Raw genomic sequence first — 20,535 nt, 5'->3', positions numbered from 1 at the left:
TGTCTATATACTACCATTCAAATGTTTGTGGTCACTTAGAAATGTCCTTGTTTTTGAAAGAAAAGCAATTTATTTTGTCCAATAAAATAACATCAAATTGATCAGAAATACAGTGTAGACATTGTTAATGTTGTAAATTACTTTTGTAGCTGGAAACAGCTGTTTTTTTAATGGAATATCTACAGAGGCCCATTATCAGCAACCATCACTCCTGTGTTTCAATGGCAAGTTGTGTTAGCTAATCTAAGTTTATAATTTTAAAAGGCTAATTGATCATAAGAAATCCCTTTTGCAATTATGTTAGCACAGCTGAAAACGGTTGTCCTGATTTAAAGAAGCAATAAAACTGGCCTTTTTTAGACTAGTATTGTATCTGGAGCATCAGCATTTGTGGGGTCGATTACAGGCTCAAAATGGCCAGAAACAAAGAGTCTTTCTTCTGAAACTCGTCAGTCTATTCTTGTTCTGAATAATGAAGGCTGTTCCATGCAAGAAATTGCCAAGAAACTGAAGATCTCATACAATGCTGTGTACTACTCCCTTCACAGAACATTGCAAACTGTCTCTAACCAGAATAGAGAGTGGGAGGTCCCGGGTGCACAACTGAGCAAGAGGACAAGTACACTAGTGTTTAATTTGAGAAACAGACACCTCACAAGTCCTCAACTGGCAACTTCATTAAATGGTACCCGCAAAACACCAATCTCAACGTCAACATTGAAGAGGCGACTCCATGATGCTGGGCTTCTAGGCAGCGTTCCTCTGTCCAGTGTCTGTGTTCTTTTGCCCATCTCAATCTTTTATTTTTATTGGCCAGTCTGAGATATGGCTTTTTCTTTGCAACTCTGCCTAGAAGGCCAGCATCCCGGAGTCGCCTCTTCACTGTTGACGTTGAGACTGGTGTTTGCCCATCCTTGCTCTACTGCATCTCCCATTCCTCTCAAGCTTCAGGCGACTCTTCAATTTACTGTATGTTTGGTGTCCAGGTGCATCATTCTAACAAACCAATTAGCCAGCTAGCTAGCTAGAGCTCAGAGCATTGGAATTCCATAACTACTTGAATGGCCATGAGTCATTCTGACGTTTGATATTTCAATTGTGTAAATATTCCATCATAAATAATGCATGCATTATGTTAAAAATGCTCATAAGAAACCTCAAGACACCAAATGTAACTCGGAATCAGACAGAAAAAAGACTGGAAATACTAAAATAAGTTGAGTGTATTTTCTGACTGTAAGACAGTTGCCTGCCCAGTTGGCCCATCCAAAGTACACCTAAACTATATTGAAACTTATTTCACACATATATAATAATAATAATAGATGTGGCCTAAAGACAAGATTAAATTGACAATAGTCTGATGGGTGACATTATTAATTGTCAAATGGAGAATGAAGAGACTGATGCCCAGCATGCATTGACAAAGAAGGGAATAGAGCATACCAAATAGCACTTGTTCCATATCATCCTACTACAGAGGTCCATGCAGGCCAGATGTTTTAATTGCTATACCCTATCAGAAAGAGCAGATTCCAAGGTTTCTAATGAACCTATTTTTGCCAAACAACTCTACAAATTGCGCACATGGTCTCTGTTTCAATATATTACTTTTTCCTAGAATTACTGTCTCTATGCATGTTCCTCATGTATGTAGGCTACTGTCGACAATCAGCAATAGTCATTTTGGAAAAATATCCTTTAATATTCTTCTGTTATCTTTTACAGTAAGTGTACAATGGAATATGTGTGTTGACTGTGGTAGGGCAGGGCCTGTGATGTCTGCTAAACTAACAAGTTGATTTCATTATTGATATGGCCTTGGTTACTAAGCACAGGTAAATAAAACTCAAAACATGCTATGCTGTTATTTTGAAATAAATTGTCTTGTAGGCCTATCATGTTTTTTATTACCTTCCTAAATTAAAATGATTGTCCTTCTTTGTGATTGTGTATATTGACACTAGAAAGACAGGGGGCATCCTAATGACTCAATACAAATGTAAATGTTTAATTACTCTGTCATTTTGAAACATGAATACAGTAAATAAGTCTATATAAACACACTGTCATTGGTAGAATCTTAATATCACAAACAGAACCAGATTTAGGAGGGCATGTCATTTTTTGAATGATTTCCCTGTTACCCCTCCTCTCGACAGTTGGGCCTACTCTGTAGTGATGGGCATTCCGAGTCTTTGAGCCGGCTCATTTGGCTCCCAAATCGCTCTTTGTTCAAAATGTGTAAAGCCCAAAAGGCTGCCATTATGTCAGATCGTGAAATGCGTGTTCAAATACATTTTTACCTGGCAGATTGAGGCTTTCTTCCCACTGCTCTAAAGATGATTCACCATCTTTAGAGCAGGGCTCTCCAACCCTATTCCTGGAGAGCTACCCTCCTGTAGGTTTTCACTCCAAGTAATAATTGTAAACATTATTGTGCCCGAGTGGTGCAGTGGGCTAAGAGCACTGCATCTCAGTGCGTCACTGCAGTCCCTGGTTCGAATACAGGTTCCATCACACCCGGCCGTGGTTGGGAGTCCCATAGGGCGGTGCACAATTGGTCCAGCATTGTCTGGGTTTGGCCTGGGTAGGCTGTCATTGTAAATAAGAATTTGTTCTTAATTAGCTGACTTGCCTAGTTAAATAAAGGTTACATTTAAGAAAACATTAAAAAGCATAAGTAGTGTGTGTGTGTGTGTGTGTGTGTGTGTGTGTGTGTGTGTGTGTGTGTGTGTGTGTGTGTGTGTGTGTGTGTGTGTGTGTGTGTGTGTGTGTGTGTGTGTGTGTGTGTGTGTGTGTGTGTGTGTGTGTGTGTGTCCAAGAGTGTCAGTGTAGGCATGATAGGCAAATATACTCTGAGTATACCAAACATTAGGAACACCTTCCTAATATTGAGTTTCACCCTTTTTGCCCTCAGAACAGCATCAGTTTGTCAGGGCATGGACTCTACAAGGTGTCGAAAGCATTCCACAGGGATGCTGGTCCATGTTTCCAATGCTTCCCACAGTTGTCTTGATGTCTTTTGGGTGGTGGACCATTCTTGATACACATGGGAAACTGTTGAGCGTGAAAACCCCAGCAGTGTTGCAGTTCTTGCACCTACTACCATACCCCGTTCAAAGGCACAAATCTTTTGTTTTGCCCAGTCACCCTCTGAATGGCACACATACACAATCCATGTCTCAATTGTCTCAAAGGTTAAAGAAGGATTTTTAAGCCATCTCCTCCCCTTCGTCTACACTGATTGAAGTGGATTTAACCAGTGACATCAATAAGGACTCATTGCCTTCAACTGGTCAGTCTATTTCATGGAAAGAGCCGGTGTTCTTAATGTTTTGTACACTCAGTGTACATTTTAACAGGGCTAAAAAGTGACTCATAGCAGGAATATATAAATACTTATGGTAAGATACTAATGGCAATATTAAATGTGAACAGGAGTAATAGTCACTAGTAGCAGGATAAATAGATTGAAACTAATGGCAATCACAATCAATAATCAATTAACAGTATTGTAGTGGTAGTAATACATCTAATCAAAAATCATTTTAGTGGTAGTTGTTAACCATTTAACAGTCTTATGGCCAGGGGGATAGAAGCTGTTTAGAAGTCTGTTGGTCTGATCCTTGATCTACCGCCTGCTGGACAGGAGCACGGAGAACAGTCCATGTCTCGGGTGGCTGGAGTCTTTGTACATTTTTCGGGAATATAAATATAGATGTTCCACAACATGTTATGTGCAGGTAGATTGTCATGAGCTAATGTCCAGCTGTGGCATGTGTGTACACCCAGGTATCTCTCCCCCAGGGAAACCTGTGCTCATCAACTGTAGATCCCCTGAGAAGGAGACCTTTACATGCCGGTGGGACCCTGGTTTTGATGGAGGACTACCCACAACCCATCACCTCTATTACCAGAAAGAAGAGTTCGTAGCACTCATTTTAATAATTTATATTTTTGTTTTGTCCACTGTTGATTTGTAGGTCTAGAGTCAAGACCACTCTTATTATGATTATATGGTGGTAGTTCTAGTTACCCAGCGTCAACATTATTGATATGTGTACTGAAGTTGTCCTGTGTCAGCACTGAACACCGTTGAAATCCACTGACTGTAGAAAAGTACTAGCTCAGTCTCCATATTTATCATGTGCATGATCAATCAACTGAGTACACAACTTTGTTGGTGAGTTACCTCTGACTTATCAATATCACCAGAGCAGCCAATCAGCCCTGCATTGCAAAACAGCCTTGAGTGTTCACGTGTTGTATTTATCTACATTGATGTAATGCAAGTTTACTGTGATGCCCGCACCAGCACACATCACCAGCATTCACCCCTATGAATGTCAGAAAAGATCTTGTTTGTCTTTGTGCAGCTCCTATGGAATGTACGAGTGTCCAGATTACCAAGCTGCAGGGAGCAACTCGTGCTTCTTCAACAAGAGCCACACCTCTATATGGGTCAACTACAACATCACAGTGGTGGCCATCAACTCTCTGGGCAGCACTGTCTCTGACCCGCTGCAGGTCGATGTTATGTATATTGGTAAGATGCTCTGCTGATGTTAGAAATAATCAACCCATCATTCATGCATTAACATTTGTTTTTTAAATAGTTTACACTTTAGGTAGCAGAGCTTGCAGAGCACAAACCTACAGTAGAATATTCATCAGTCACCGTATGTCAATTTACTGTAAAGCAGTATCCCTGAGATCAACTCGGGGGAATAGAAAAATACTCACTGACTGGTTTGGACACAGGAACCACCTGAACTTACTGGACTAGAATGAGGATGAACTGGTTTGGATCCTGTGCATAACTTGGATCATGTTTCATATCTTGTAGTATGTGATTACATGCTCTCGACCCGACTGTGTAGGCTCTGGCTTACTTGTTGTTTGTTTTGGCATTGGATAAATGTAAAGAAAACAAATTGGGTTATTGATGTGATACTTTATTGACATGTGGCTGGATCTACTTCATTATGACCAAAAAACAAACAAATCATTGAAAAACAGGAAAACAAAATATTACTATGTTTAGATTTTACATTTATAAAACCTGATGTGATTTGCATATGTTTGAGCGGACATCCATTCTTATGTCTATATAGAGCAGGGATGGGCAAAACATCTGAACTCATCATGAGGGGCTGCAGGGACTTGCGGGTTTGTGTACCCACATCCATACCCACATACTGTATGCAGTCAGAGCCGGCCCTAGCCTTTTGGAAATTGCCCTCACCTTGCGAGCAAAACATTTTCGGCCATCGTTACTACATTTTAGATACCTAACTAGACTAATTTACCAATCTAAAACATTTTAGCTGACATGGGTTAATTGAGTGTCTGTCAGTGACTGACATAACAAGAGAAAAGCTGCTGATGCACAACCACATTTTGAAATTGCACCTTGTGTATTCTACTCTTCCAATTGTCAACAGTAAGTTGAGACCTCGACTGAGGTCGCCACAATCCGCGAGTCTACAAAAGGCAGGGTGGGCCTTCAGTTGCCCATCCCTAACATAGAACTTAATGAATATGGATCAAGCCTATTGGAGCCCTACAGAAATTAATTGTGTTCTATCTGTGCTTCATGCAGTCCAGCCCAATGCCCCAGAGAATGTGACAGTGTCTGTGGTGGAGACTGAGGAGAGTCCACACCTCCTGGTGAAATGGGAGCCCCCTCACGAGGCCGACACACGCTCTGGCTGGATCACTCTCACCTACCAACTACGGGTGAAACGACAGAATAAGAACGAGGGCGAGTGGGAGGTGTGTGTGTGGATGGGTTACTCTATAGAGTAGACAGTCAAGGCAAAAAGAGATTTGATAAATTCCCTGTTATTTATTTGACTCTCATTGCAGTTTACTCAGTGAGGGTCAATATGTAGGAATGTGTATGAAGTTAGAGTTTAAGAAATGTAAACGTTGCCTTATTTATTAACTGTTTAGTTTCCATTTAGTTGATGTTATATATAAACAGTTGGTCAGGTCCAGGCTCTTCTTAGTTTCCTTGTATTTGTCTTTATAGGAGTATGCCTCAGGGAAGCAGACCCAGTTGATCATCTACAGTCTGCATCCAGGAGAGGTCTACATGGTCCAGCTTCGCTGTAAACTAGACCATAGCCTCTGGAGCGAGTGGAGCACCACTACACACACAGAGGTCCCTGATTGTAAGATCTTTTATGATTATTTCCCTCAATAAGTTGCAGAGCTAAATGGTTCTATGCTATCTTGGTCTTTACTGTACCACTTTGTGGCATCCAAGGTGGTTGATGTACAGATGGGATCAAGGTTAAGTGTCCACCAGTAAGGTCATTTCAGATAAGCAGAAAGTGCATAGTGAACATACTTGGACATACAATACTTACTGTTGATATACAGCAGGGTTGTGCTCAATTCAGAATTTTGGAACTGACTCTTGGGAGAGGCTATACGGACACGTCTGCAGGGTAGGGGAGTTACGGGTCACATTTGAACTGTAACCCGTTACGTTACCAGCAAAAATATTGTATTTAGATTGCAGATACTTTTGAAAAACGACATGATTACTTCTAGGATTACTTTACATTTCAGAAAGGATGTTTGCAAAAACAATATGGGACCCCTTTCTATTTTCCCAATGACATTCAAATCATCATTGAAAAAAGGTGCAAGTTTAAGTTTGTTCTGTCTGAACGAGTCTGACCACAAGTCAGAGACTACTATGATGACACACCAAATTTGTTTGATGGATTGCGAGAAAAGAGCAGAAAAGAGCAGGAATAGGCTAACGTCCAAGCTATGTCTTCCAATGGTGTAGCAGTCGTGTAGCATATAGAGACATGGATAGCTTTTATTAATATCTAGGCTACATAGGGCATTGGTGTGAATCACACTGCTGCTCTCATTTGTCAATTTGTTCTTTACGGATGGCTGTTCCCAAATGTACGTATATGTGTATTTTAAACCAATAATGGTTGAATTGAAGAAGTTTAAACTGTCTATCAATCATTGTTTTTGTGACTAGGGGTTTATTCATTACGGAAACCGTTTACCGTTTAAGCAAAACAAGACTTTCTATTGGACAAATTCAGGTAGGTCCCTCTCCGTTTTGTTATGTTTGTTTGCAACAGCTGCAGTGATAGTGCGGATCCCACCCAGCCTATCAAATAAAAGTTTGAGTTCCTCCCTTTTAAACTGCCCCGTGGTATTGTGCTCCATACTGTCATAAACAAGTTTAATTTAAGAACACCACAAGTGGGGCTTTTATTGCTCAATCTAATTTGTGCTGATTCAAAAATAAAATGTCCATAGGCCTAACAGACACATGCTCAACCTGGTACACTTTTGATAGACTTAAACAGCTGCAAATTATCGAGATATCAAAGTGTCACCAACAAAAAGGTAAACAACAGGCCTATAGCAAATGCAGCATATGGCATACATTTTTCACATGCAAATGGCACTTTTCGGTAGTGTTCAAAGCATGCCATTTTTAGAGCAGCATTCCTTTTTCAACTCTAATCAATGAGCCAAATCAGTCCTCGATGACAACAAAATCATAAACAACAGAGTAGGCTAATTAGTCCTTAGTTTTGGGGTTACGCTCAGGTAATACAATTTGGTTTATCTGTACTTCCATATTTCCATGTCCTGTTCTTGAAGATAAAGGGTTATTACATTAATTGGAATGACTGGAAATCTGACATAAAGATATAATTTAAATCAAATCAAATCTAATCTAATTTTATTTGTCACATACACATGGTTAGCAGATTTTAGTGCGAGTGTAGCGAAATGCTTGTGCTTCTAGTTCCAACAATGCAGTAATAACCAACAAGTAATCCAGCTAACAATTCCAAAACTACTACATTATAGACACAAGTGTAAGGGGATAAAGAATATGTACATAAAGATATATGAATGAGTGATGGTACAGAGCGGCATAGGCAAGATACAGTAGATGGTATTGAGTGCAGTATATACATATGAGATGAGTATGTAAACAAAGTAGCATAGTTAAAGTGGCTAGTGATACATGTATTACATAAGGATGCAGTAGATGATATAGAGTACAGTATATACATATACATATGAGATGAATAATGTAGGGTATGTAAACATTATATTAGGTAGCATTGTTTAAAGTGGCTAGTGATATATTTTACATAATTTCCCATCAATTCCCATTATTAAAGTGGCTGGAGTTGAGTCAGTGTGTTGGCAGCAGCCACTCAATGTTAGTGGTGGCTGTTTAACAGTCTGATGGCCTTGAGATAGAAGCTGTTCAATCTCTCGGTCTCAGCTTTGATGCACCTGTACTGATCTCGCCTTCTGGATGATAGCGGGGTGAACAGGCAGTGGCTCGGGTGGTTGCTGTCCTTGATGATCTTTATGGCCTTCCTGTGACATCGGGTGGTGTAGGTGTCCTGGAGGGCAGGTAGTTTGCCCCCGGTGATGCGTTGTGCAGACCTCACTGCCCTCTGGAGAGCCTTACGGTTGTGGGCGGAGCAGTTGCCGTACCAGGCGGTGATACAGCCCGACAGGATGCTCTCGATTGTGCATCTGTAGAAGTTTGTGAGTGCTTTTGGTGACAAGCCGATTTCTTCAGCCTCCTGAGGTTGAAGAGGCGCTGCTGCGCCTTCTTCACGATGCTGTCTGTGTGGGTGGACCAATTCAGTTTGTCTGTGATGTGTACGCAGAGGAACTTAAAACTTACTACCCTCTCCACTACTGTTCCATCGATGTGGATAGGGGGGTGTTCCCTCTGCTGTTTCCTGAAGTCCACAATCATCTCCTTAGTTTTGTTGACGTTGAGTGTGAGGTTATTTTCCTGACACCACACTCCGTGGGCCCTCACCTCCTCCCTGTAGGCCGTCTCGTCGTTGTTGGTAATCAAGCCTACCACTGTTGTGTCGTCCGCAAACTTGATGATTGAGTTGGAGGCGTGCTTCGCCACGCAGTCGTGGGTGAACAGGGAGTACAGGAGAGGGCTCAGAACGCACCCTTGTGGGGCCCCAGTGTTGAGGATCAGCGGGGTGGAGATGTTGTTGCCTACCCTCACCACCTGGGCGCGGCCCATCAGGAATTCCAGTACCCAGTTGCACAGGACGGGGTCGAGACCCAGGGTCTGAATATGTCCGTAAATATGTCCGTAAACTCACCAGCCAGCTGGTCTGCGCATGCTCTGAGGGCGCGGCTGGGGATGCCGTCTGGGCCTGCAGCCTTGGGCTGCAGTGAAGGAGAGTCCGCCCGCATGTTTTAGTTGCGGGCAGTGTCAGTGGCACTGTATTGTCCTCAAAGCGGGCAAAAAAGTTATTTAGTCTGCCTGGGAGCAAGACATCCTGGTCCGTGACTGGGCTGGTTTTCTTTTTGTAATCCGTGATTGACTGTAGACCCTGCCACATACCTCTTGTGTCTGAGCCGTTGAATTGAGATTCTACTTTGTCTCTATACTGACGCTTAGCTTGTTTGATTGCCTTGCGGAGGGAATTGTTACACTGTTTGTATTCGGTCATGTTTCCAGTCACCTTGTGTAACAGTATAATTTTAAACCGTCCCCTCGCCCATACCCGGGCGCGAACCAGGGACCTTCTGCACACATCAACAACAGTCACCCTCGAAGCATCGTTACCCATCGCTCCACAAAAGCCGCGGCCCTTGCTGAGCAAGGGGAACTACTACTTCAAGGTCTCAGAGCAAGTGACGTAACCAATTTAAACACTATTTAGCGCACACCGCTAACTAAGCTAGCCGTTTCACATCCGTTACACTCACCCCCCCTTTTGACCTTCCTCCTTTTTCCGCAGCAACCAGTAATCCGGGTCAACAGCATCAATGTAACAGTATAATTTTAAACCGTCCCCTCGCCCATAACCGGGCGCGGCGCGAACCAGGGACCTTTTGCACACATCAACAACAGTCACCCTCGAAGCATTGTTACCCATCGCTCCACAAAAGCCACGGCCCTTGCAGAGCAAGGGGAACTACTACTTCAAGGTCTCAGAGCAAGTGACGTAACCAATTGAAACGCTATTTAAGGCACACCGCTAACTAAGCTAGCCGTTTCACATCCGTTACACTTGCCCTGATTAAAAGCAGTGGTTCGCGCTTTCAGTTTCACACGAATGCTGCCATCAATCCACGGTTTCTGGTTTGGGAATGTTTTAATCGTTGCTATGGGAACAACATCTTCAACGCACACCGAATCAGCGTTCAGCATATTCCTCAATGTTGTCGTCTGACGCAATACAGAACATATCCCAGTCCACGCATTGAACAGACCTCAGCGCGGGAGCTTCTTGTTTTAGTTTCTGTCTGTAGGCAGGGATCAACAAAATGGAGTCGTGGTCAGCTTTTCTGAAAGGAGGGCGGGGCAGGGCCTTATATGCGTCGCGGAAGTTGGAATAGCAATGATCCAAGGTTTTTCCAGCCCTGGTTGCGCAATCGATATGCTGGTAAAATTTAGGTAGTCTTGTTTTCAGATTAGCCTTGTTAAAATCATATCATTATCTGTAGTAGAAAGCAATGGGTGAGAAGAAGCCTACATAACCAACCCATAAAGAAAAATACAACATCAATTTATGGCCATCTATGTAAACTTCAACATGAATTTATCCTACAATAGATGTCGTTCAATTGCTAATATACATTTTTTGTCTTCTTCTAAGGCCTCTTTAGCAGGTAGGTTGATGTTATTGGGATGAGTCTTGTCTTTGAGGCAGAACTGAGCGATTTCCACTAGATGGGCCAGCTGCAAAGTCAAAATATTGACTATATTGTTAAAAATGTAAAGTTATGGTTAGGCATTAAGGTAAGCAGTGTGGTTAGGTTTAAAATCAGATTTTATGACTGTGGCTGTGCCAGATAATAACCTGTGCCTTTTACATGCTTCCCAGTTGAAACATTTTGGAACTGTTCTTCCATATATTATGACAATATTTCGGGTTTTTTCTTTTCGTTTTGGCCACGTTACATTTTTTCTGGAGGCAAGCCAAAGTTCGAAACCGAAGTCTACGCCCCTTCGTCGGTGATTGGTCAACAGTAGGGATTCTTCAATAAAGTATTTGTTGTCGTTCAACGCTAGACGACTTGTTTTCATGCAAATTATTTCATTGAGAAATACTGCACCAAACATTTTACTAAGATGTAAAATTATTCAACTATGTTTTCCTTGGCAAAAACATCAGAATTAATAACAGATTTCTTTAATTAGCTTAGATTAATTCTGCCAACTTTGAGGAGGTGTATACTGGCTACGGCGTTTCAAAATGGACAAACTGTACTATTGCCGGTCTTTTAAGGGATTATGCAAGTACACTCGTTCAGTGCTGTAACGATGTACACTGAAAGTTGGGAACAAGTTCAGGGAGTGAATACATTTTAATAAATAAATGAACAAAACAAGAAACACAAAACAGCGGATCCGACATGAAACAGGAACAATGACGACTGGGGAAGAAACCAAAGGGAGTGACATATAAATGGCAGGTAATAAAGGAGGTGATGGAGTCCAGGTGTGTCATTATGCATGTAACGCTGGTGACAGGTGTGCACCCTAACGAGCAGCCTGGTGACCTAGAGGCCGGAGAGGGAGCACGCGTGACAAGTGCTGCATAAAGGGAAAGCCATCTAAAAGTAATCAGATTACGTTACTGAGTTCGTGTAATCCAAAAGTTACATTACTGCTCACAATTTTGGGCTGGTAACTGTAAGTGAGAACTGTATATTCTTTAGGTAAGGTTTTACTTTGTGTTCGCTCCCATGTGCTGGTAAGGGCACAGATGGCAGACAGGTAGGATTCCAGTTGAGGTTGTTTAATAACGTTGACGATGAACAGGCACGGAACAGCACCGCACAATGTATTGTAGCGACCCGCACAGACAGCTGTGTGTTATGTGTTAGGCTAGGAGGTGGTTGTGTTGTACTGACCAGTACCCGGTGTTCGCGGGGTCCGACATGTCAATCAACCTGCTATCTGCCAATCACGGGAATGCCTGGAATGTTCTGATGCCGGGCATCCTGGTGGTTGGCGGAGTGGCGTGGAGGGGGGGTTGGGCAGGGGGGTGGAGCATTGGAAGTTAAGACCAGGTTCAGCCTTTGTTCTCTCTCTCTCTTACGTCTGGGCTTCACAAGAGAAGGTCACGATTGGCTTGTGGGTTATCTGTCATCTATTTGGCGTGTGCTACGGCCCAAACAGTAGCCTGTGTAAAGTTGGTTTAATAAACCGTCAATTCGCAAACTCAAGCCTCTGTCTGGACAATTGTTAATTTATGATCTAGTCAGGTCATTACAGTATGTAGTATAGATGGGCTATGGCACTTAGTGGTCTGACAACTTGCTTCCACCAAAGTGTATGTGTTTGTTTGGCCTGTAAGTAAAGTGAGAAATAAGATACAATAGTGAATGACAGAATGCAATCTCCAATTCACATCTCTTATAAACATGGCTATAACATAACTAGGATGACTTAATACTATACAGGACCATACAGCGCAATACAACGTGGCTGTGGCTGTGCTCATTTGAGATGAAAGGGGTGCTGCCGCACATGTACAGTTGATGTCGGAAGTTTACATACAGTTCGGTTGGAGTCATTAAAACTCGTTTTCAACCATTCCACAAATTTATTGTTAACAAACTATAGTTTTGGCAAGTCGGTTAGGACATCTACTTTGTGCATGACACAAGTCATTTATCCAACAATTCTTTACAGACAGATTATTTCACTTATAATTCACTGTATCACAGTTCCAGTGGGTCAGAAGTTTACATACACTAAATTGACTGCCTTTAAACGGCTTGGAAAATTCCAGAAAATAATGTCATGGCTTTAGAAGCTTTAGATAGGTAAAATGACATAATTTGAGTCAATTGGAGGTGTACCTGTGGATGTAATTCAAGGCCTACCTGCAAACTCAGTGCCTCTTTGCTTGACATTGTGGGAAAATGAAAATAAATCAGCCAAGGCCTCAGAAAACAAATTGTAGACCTCCACAATTCTGGTTCATCCTTGGGAGCAATTTCCAAATGCCTGAAGGTACCACGTTCATCTGTACAAACAATAGTACAATGACGGCCTACCAAAAAAGGCCTCCTGTGGGACGGAGGCTGGGATTAAAAATATAGGACAAAACACACATCATGACGAGAGACACCACAACACTACATAAAGAGAGACCTAAGACAATAACATAACATCGCAGCACCACATGACAACCCAGCATGGTAGTAAAACCACATGACAACCAATATGGCAGAAACACAACATGGCAGAAACACAACATGGCAGCAGCACAACATGGCAGCAGAACAAAACATGGTACAAACATTATTGGGCACAGACAACAGCACAAAGGCAAGAAGGTAGACACTACAATACATCACGTGAAGAAGCCACATCTGTCAGTAAGTGTCCATGATTGAGTCTTTGATTGAAGAGACGGAGATAAAACTGTCCAGTTTGAGTGTTTTTTGTGTGTTTTTTAAAAAGCTTGTTTGTTGCTATCTGCAGTGAACTGAAATGAGGAGTGACCCAGTGATGTGTGTGCTTTGGGGAACTTTAACAGAACGGGTGTTGTATGTGGAGGATGAGGGCTCAAGTAGGTATTTCAGATAGGGGGGAGTGAGGCCTGAGATGGTTTTATAAATAAGCATCAACCAGTAGGTCTTGCGACGGGTATACAGAGATGACCAGTTTACAGAGGAGTATAGAGTGCAGAGATGTGTCCTATAAGGAGTGTTGGTGGCAAATCTGATGGACGAATAGTAAAGAACATCTAGCCGCTCAAGAGCACCCTTACCTGCCGATTCTATAAATTACATCTCCATAATCTAGCATGGGTAGGATGGTCATCTGAATCAAGGTTAGTTCGGCAGCTGGGGTGAAAGAGGAGAGATTACGATAGAGGAAACCAAGTCTAGATTTAACCTTAGCCTGCAGCTTTTATGTTTATGTATATTTTATGTTGTACTTTTACCCCTTTTTCTCCCCAATTTTGTTAATTCCAATTGGTAGTTAGTCTTTTCCCATCGCTGCAACTCTCGTACGGACTCTGGAGAGGTGAACATCAGGAGCCATGCGTCCTCCGAAACATGACCCTGCAAAGCCGCACTGCTTCTTGACACACTGCTCCCTTAACCCGGAAGCCAGCTGCACCAATGTGTTGGAAGAAAACACAACTGGCAACCGAAGTCGGCGTGCATGCACCCAGCCCACCACAAGAGCACGAGGACATCCCAGCCGGCCAAACCCTCCCCTAAACCGGACGACGCTGGGCCAATTGTGCGCCGCCTCATGGGTCTCTTATGTTTGTGGCCGGCTGCCTGGAATCGAACCTGGGTCTGTAGTGATGCTTCAGCACTGCGATGCAGTGCTCTAGACCGCTGCACTATATGGGAGGCCCATAGCCTGCAGCTTTGCTATGTGCTGGGAGAAGGACAGTGTACCATCTAGCCATACTCCCAAGTACTTGTGAGGTGACTACCTCAAGCTCTAAACCCTCAGAGGCAGTAATCACACTGGTGGGGAGAGGGGCATTCTTCTTACCAAACCACATGACCTTTGTTATGGAGGTGTTCAGAACACGGTTAAGGGCAGAGAGCTTGTTGGACACTAAGAAAGCTTTGTTGTAGAGTGTTTAACACAAAATTCAGGGAGGGCCAGCTGAGTAAGACTTTATCATCTGCATATAAATGGATGAGAGTGCTTCCTACTGCCTGTACTATGTTGTTGATGCAAATTGAGAAGTGCGTAGGGGGCCTAGGACCGAGACTTTGGGTACTCCCTTTGAGACTTTGATAGAGGTAGTTAGCAGACCAGACCAAAGACCCCTCAGAGACAGCAATACTCCTTAGCCGGCCCAAAAGAATGGAAAGGTTTACTGTAGCAAAAACTTTGGCCAAGTCAATAAAAATATCAGCACAACATTGCTTAGAATCAAGGGTAATGGTGACATCATTTAGGACCTTTAAGGTTGCAGTGACACATCCATAACCTGAGCAGAAACTAGATTGCATACCAGAGAGAATACTATAGACATAAAAAAGCCAGTCAGTTGATAATTGACAAGTTTTTCCAACACTTTTGATTAACAGGGCAAAATAGAAATAGGCCTATAACAGTTAGGATCAGCATGATCTTTCCCTTTTTAAATAGAGGACGCACCATGGCTGCCTTCCAAGCAATGGGAACATCCCCAGAGAGGAGAGAAAGGTTAAAAAGGTGAGATACAGTCTTGGTGATGTTACGGCCTGCAACCTTAAAGAAAAAACTATCCAAACCATCTGACCCAGATATTGTTTTTTGGGGTCAAGTTTAAGGAGGTCCTTTATCACCTTCGACTCAGTGACTGCCTGCAGGGAGAAACTTTGTAGTGGGGAAGGCGAGGGAGGAGCATCAGAGCCAGTTGCATTAGAAGGGGTGGGAGATGAGGAAATGTTGGACGGGCAATGAGGCATGGCTGAGTCAAATAGGACTCCTGACTTAATGAAGTGGTGATTTAAAGACCTCAGCCATGTGCTCCTTGTCAGTAACAACCACATCATCAACATTAAGGGACATGGGCAGCTGTGAGGAGGAGGGTTTATTCTCCAGGTCTTTAACTGTTTTCCAGAATTTCTTGGGGTTAGACCCACAGAGAGAAGTGCTCCTTAAAGTAACAAACTTTGGCCTTCCGGATAGCCTGAGTGCACTTATTTGTAATTTGCCTGAATGAGATCCAGTCAGCCTGAGTACGCGTGGGCCTCCCGAGTGGTGCAGTGGTCTAAAGCACTGCATTACAGTTCTAGCTGTACCACTAGAGATTCTGTGTTCAAGTCGCAGCCAGCTGCGACCGGGAGACCCATGGGGCGGCGCACAAATGGCCCAGCGTCGTCCAGGTTCGGGGAGGGTTTGCCTGGCAGGGATGTCCTTTTCCCATTGCGCACTAGCGACTCCTGTGACGGGCCGGGAGCAGTGCACGCTGACACGGTCCCCAGGTTTATGGTGTGGATCTCGTTTAGAAAGTAACGTAAATGTAATCCGTTACAGCTGACCTGCACACCTGGTGCCCAAATTGTATGTTGCGCAGCTGAGAGTCAAGTGGAGACGAATGGATTTGGTTCAGTCAGTTGTCATGACGTGGCCCTGTTTGGGTATAGCGAGTACCACTCCCCTCTCTCTTCCCCCTACACCCAGGTTCTGTTATCTCAGGTCGCAAATTCCTAGAAGAGACTCTCTCCTCATGGCCAGGCAGTATAGAGAGAGAGTTTCACAGTAGAACAAATAACTTATTCTACATCACAGAACTTGAGAACTGAACAATATCCATGTTTTGGAGAATGTGTAAGCGGTCGGTGGAGAAGCCAGCTACGACCGGTCAGTTTTGTTTCATGTTGTGACCTCGTTGAAAGACAATACAGCCACATTATCATAACTCTGTTTATACAGGAGCCTCCGTTATGAGGTTTGCATCTAATTGTTGTATAAAATTAATGAGTAAAGATGAAACTATTTGTGAAATTATGTAATGTGATTTTGAACCATTAATGTGAGAGAGTTGTATTCCCTTCAAAGTTTAACAAAGTCATTGGCCCGCCCCCGTGAGCACAGACATGATCTGGCTCATAGGACAGCCCTTTTCTACTGTTCCGAATAAAAACCCCACCTGGAGAAATCCTCTTTAGGCCATGTGTACCTCGATCACAGAGGGGGCGAAGGTTTGAGTAGAGACCACAAAAACCTCAGTATAAGCTAAGGGTGTAATGGTTGTTGAATTCCTAACCAACCACGTGGGGCATTGGCTACACGGGTGGAAATGGTTCAACTCTGAGACTATCGATACCGACAGAATAAGAGCAAATCTTTAATACCAATTACTAGTCTGCAGCTAGGAATTATGTCGACCTGGAATGCGAAGACCAACAACTGCCAAAACATCTATTCTATAAGAACATTTCTGAATGGGACTCTGAAGTATACATTCTAACCACGAGTGACTTCATGGGAGCAGAGAGAGACGGGCGGATGAACTTTCCAACAGAGATCACGACGACACCCTGAGTGTCAATATGTATTGATTGCAATTATTCCCGACTGAGTGAGCGTTCATGTGCAAAGGATTAGCATTTCAATCAATATAATTATCAACTGTGTAGTGACTCTTGTAATTCCCGCCCTTCTCAGTCCACACCCACTTCCCGTTGTCCACCAAGCCGCCATATCGGCTTAGCCCACTAGGGAACCTCCCCTATCATTTCCTTGTAACCATATCTACTGTTTGTTTGCTTATGCATTTCTGTGATTATTTAGTTAGTTAGTAAATAAATGATTAAGACAATTGGTGTATTGATGATTCATAGTAAAGGCTGGGTTCGTGCAGATAACCAACAATTTATGACGTTTGGAATGAGACTAACGTGAGGTAAAGAATAATTCATTAATTAGAAGACTAATTGATCAGATATTAAAATATCTGAAGAGTTATATTAGGAAAATTATAACTTTAATCTGAAGATTTTCCTTGGTTCCCTGACTTCCTAGTTAATTACATTTACATGATTAGTTTAATCACGTAATAATAATTACAGAGAATTGATTTGATAAAATAAGTCTTCAATATAATGAAGCCAAAGACACGACACAGTCATCCTGATGAGCCCCTCCCAGCAAGATATACTGAACAGCAATATAAACGCAACATGCAACAATTTCAAGATTTTACTGAGTTACAGTTCATATTAGGAAATCAGTAAATTTAAATAAATAAATGACGCTCTATGAATTTCTTATGACTTGGCAGGGTTGCGGACATGGGTGGGCCTTGGATGGCATAGGTCCACCCACTGGGGAGGCAGGCGCAGCCAATCAGAATTTGTTTTTCCCAACTTAAGGGCTTTATTACAGACAGAAATACTCTTCAGTTTCATCAGCTGCCCCGGTGGCTGGTCTCAGACGATCCCGCATGTGAAGAAGCCAGATGCAGAGGTCCTGGGCGGGCTTGTTTACAAGTGGGCTGCGTTTTTTTTTGTCCGGTTGGACGTACTGCCAAATTCTCTAAACGACATTGGCGGTGGCTTAGGGAAACAACTGCTCTGGTGGATATTCCTGCAGTCAGCATGCCAATTGCACACTCCCTCAAAACTTGAGACATCTGTGGCATTGTGTTGTGACAAAAATGCACATTTTAGAGTGGCCTTTTATTGTCCCCAGCACAAGGTGCACCTGTGTAATGATCATGCTGTATAATCAGCTTCTTGGTATGGTACAAGAGAAATAAGCGTTTTGTGCATATTGGTACATTTCTGGGATCCTTTATTTCTGCTTATGAAACATGGGACCAACACTTTACATGTTGCATTCATATTTTTATTCAGTATAGTTTAATCTGGCTAGCTGGCAACAACGGCAGCAGCATTGCCCTAGTTAAAACCTGTAAAAGAAAGTCGTTAATTTGGATGGGTGAGGGAGAAATAAATTGTAGTATTGGTCACCATCTGGATGTCCTCTTGACATGGCAATTAGTTAACATAAGGACAAGCCGTTGTGAATGACCAGTGCAAGGGTGTTGCTAGCCTGTTTGCTTCGGGTGAACGAAGAGGCTAGTACTTGCCGACGTGAGTAGCTTCCCACTGGGAAGCTGTATCACATGTCGGCGGTGTTAGTTAAAGTGGCCAATTTGATTTCGAGAAGGATAACAGCCTTCACAAGAAATAACTTGTAGTATTGGTATTGGGTACTAGTAACAGACTGGATGTCACCGTTATATAGTTTACTGCTCAATGGCCAGAGTATGCACTGCAAGCCGGTAACACAACAGCGTCCTTCGCTTTCGCAGTAAGGAGGGAAGTAGCTGGATAGTGTAGCCAGGATCAGGCCAGGGTGACAGCTAAAGCATATGTATTGTAGCGATGCATTCTGGCAAGATTTAGGTGATTAATTCAATATAATATTTGTATACAGGTTTTGTTATTCTTAATCATTAAATGTAATGGTTTGTCCTGAAAATCAAATGTTTCAACAATATTTTATATGCATATACAGTACCAGTCAAACGTTTGGACACACCTACTCATTCAAGGGTTTTTATTTTTAATATTCTCTACATTTTGGAATAATAGTGAAGACATTAAAACTATGAAATGACACATATGGAGTCATGTAGTAATCAAGAAAGTGTTTAAAAATCAGAATATATTTTATATTCTTCAAAGTAGCCACCCTTTGCCTTGATGACAGCTTTGCACACTCTTGGCATTCTCTCAACCAGCTTCACCTGGAATCCTTTTCCAACAGTCTTGAAGGAGTTCCCACGATGCTGAGCACTTGTTGGCTGGTTTTCATTCACTCTGCGGTCCAACTTATCCCAAACCATCTCAATTGGGTTGAGGTCGGGTGATTGCGGAGACCAGGTCATCTGATGCAGCACTCCATCACTCTCCTTCTTGGTCAAATAGCCCTTACACAGCCTGGAGGTATGTTGGGTCATTGTCCTGTTGAAAAACAAATGATAGTCCCATTAAGCACAAACCAGATGGGATGGCGTATCGCTGCCGAATGCTGTGGTAGCCATGCTGGTTAAGTGTGCCTTAAATTCTAAATAAATCACTGACAGTGTCACCAGAAAAGCACCATCACACCTCCTCCATGCTTCACGGTGGAAACCATACATGCAGAGATCATCTGTTCACCTATTTTGCGGCTCACAAAGACACAGCGGTTGGAACCAAAAATCTCACATTTGGACTCATCAGACCAAAGGACAGATTTTCAGCAGCCTAATGTCCATTGTTCGTGTTTCTTGACCCAAGCAAGTCTCTTCTTCTTATTGGTGTCCTTTAGTAGTGGTTTCTTTGCAGCAATTCGACCATGAAGGCCTGATTCATGCAGTCTCCTCTGAACAGTTGATGTTGAGATATGTCTATTACTTGAACTCTGTGAAGCATTCATTATGGCTGCAATTTCTGAGGCTGGTAAGTGTAATGAACTTATCCTCTGCAGCAGAGGTAACTCTGAGTCTTTCTTTCCTGTGGTGGTCCTCATGAGAGCCAGTTTTATCAGCGCATTAATAAGGAAAGAAATTCCACAAATGAACTTTTATCAAGGCACACCTGTTAATTGAAATGCATTCCAGGTGACTACCTCATGAAGCTGGTTGAGAGAATGCCAAGAGGTCGGCTACGTGATTTCAATATCTAAACAAAGTAAACAGGCTATGTTTGTTTAACACTTTGTTGGTTACTACATGATTCCATATGTATTATTTAATAGTTTTGATGTCTTCACTATTATTCTACAATGTAGAAATTAGTCAAAATAAAGAAAAACCCTTGAATGAGTAGGTGTGACCAAACTTTTGACTGGTATTGTATATATAATGACATGTTTGATGTTTTATGTACAAGATGTATATTTGGGTAGATTGCACCTAATATAGAATAGAATAGGCATTTGAATTTCACTGAATTAAATTCTATTTCCTTTAATTAAAATTTGAATTGCATTCTGTATCCTGTTTACTACTTAAATTAAAACTCAATAATTGAATTGGAATTCATGAGGCATTCTCC

At 42.4% G+C, this 20,535-nt stretch overlaps 1 protein-coding gene across 1 annotated transcript in view; it reads left to right on the top strand.

Annotated features, from left to right (window-relative positions):
* Positions 1-20,535, top strand: part of prlrb (prolactin receptor b) — a 29,079-nt gene that overhangs the window by 6,875 nt on the left and 1,669 nt on the right. Inside the window, exons 3-6 of the mRNA XM_046347735.1 lie at positions 3,796-3,928; positions 4,380-4,549; positions 5,606-5,778; positions 6,038-6,179. Coding sequence (XP_046203691.1) covers positions 3,796-3,928; positions 4,380-4,549; positions 5,606-5,778; positions 6,038-6,179 — 618 coding nt within the window. The remainder of the gene's footprint in view (positions 1-3,795; positions 3,929-4,379; positions 4,550-5,605; positions 5,779-6,037; positions 6,180-20,535) is intronic.

Source organism: Oncorhynchus gorbuscha, linkage group LG04, assembly GCF_021184085.1.
Source record: "Oncorhynchus gorbuscha isolate QuinsamMale2020 ecotype Even-year linkage group LG04, OgorEven_v1.0, whole genome shotgun sequence".
Taxonomy (NCBI): Eukaryota; Metazoa; Chordata; class Actinopteri; order Salmoniformes; family Salmonidae; genus Oncorhynchus; species Oncorhynchus gorbuscha.
This window is presented reverse-complemented; position numbering and strand designations above follow the sequence as displayed.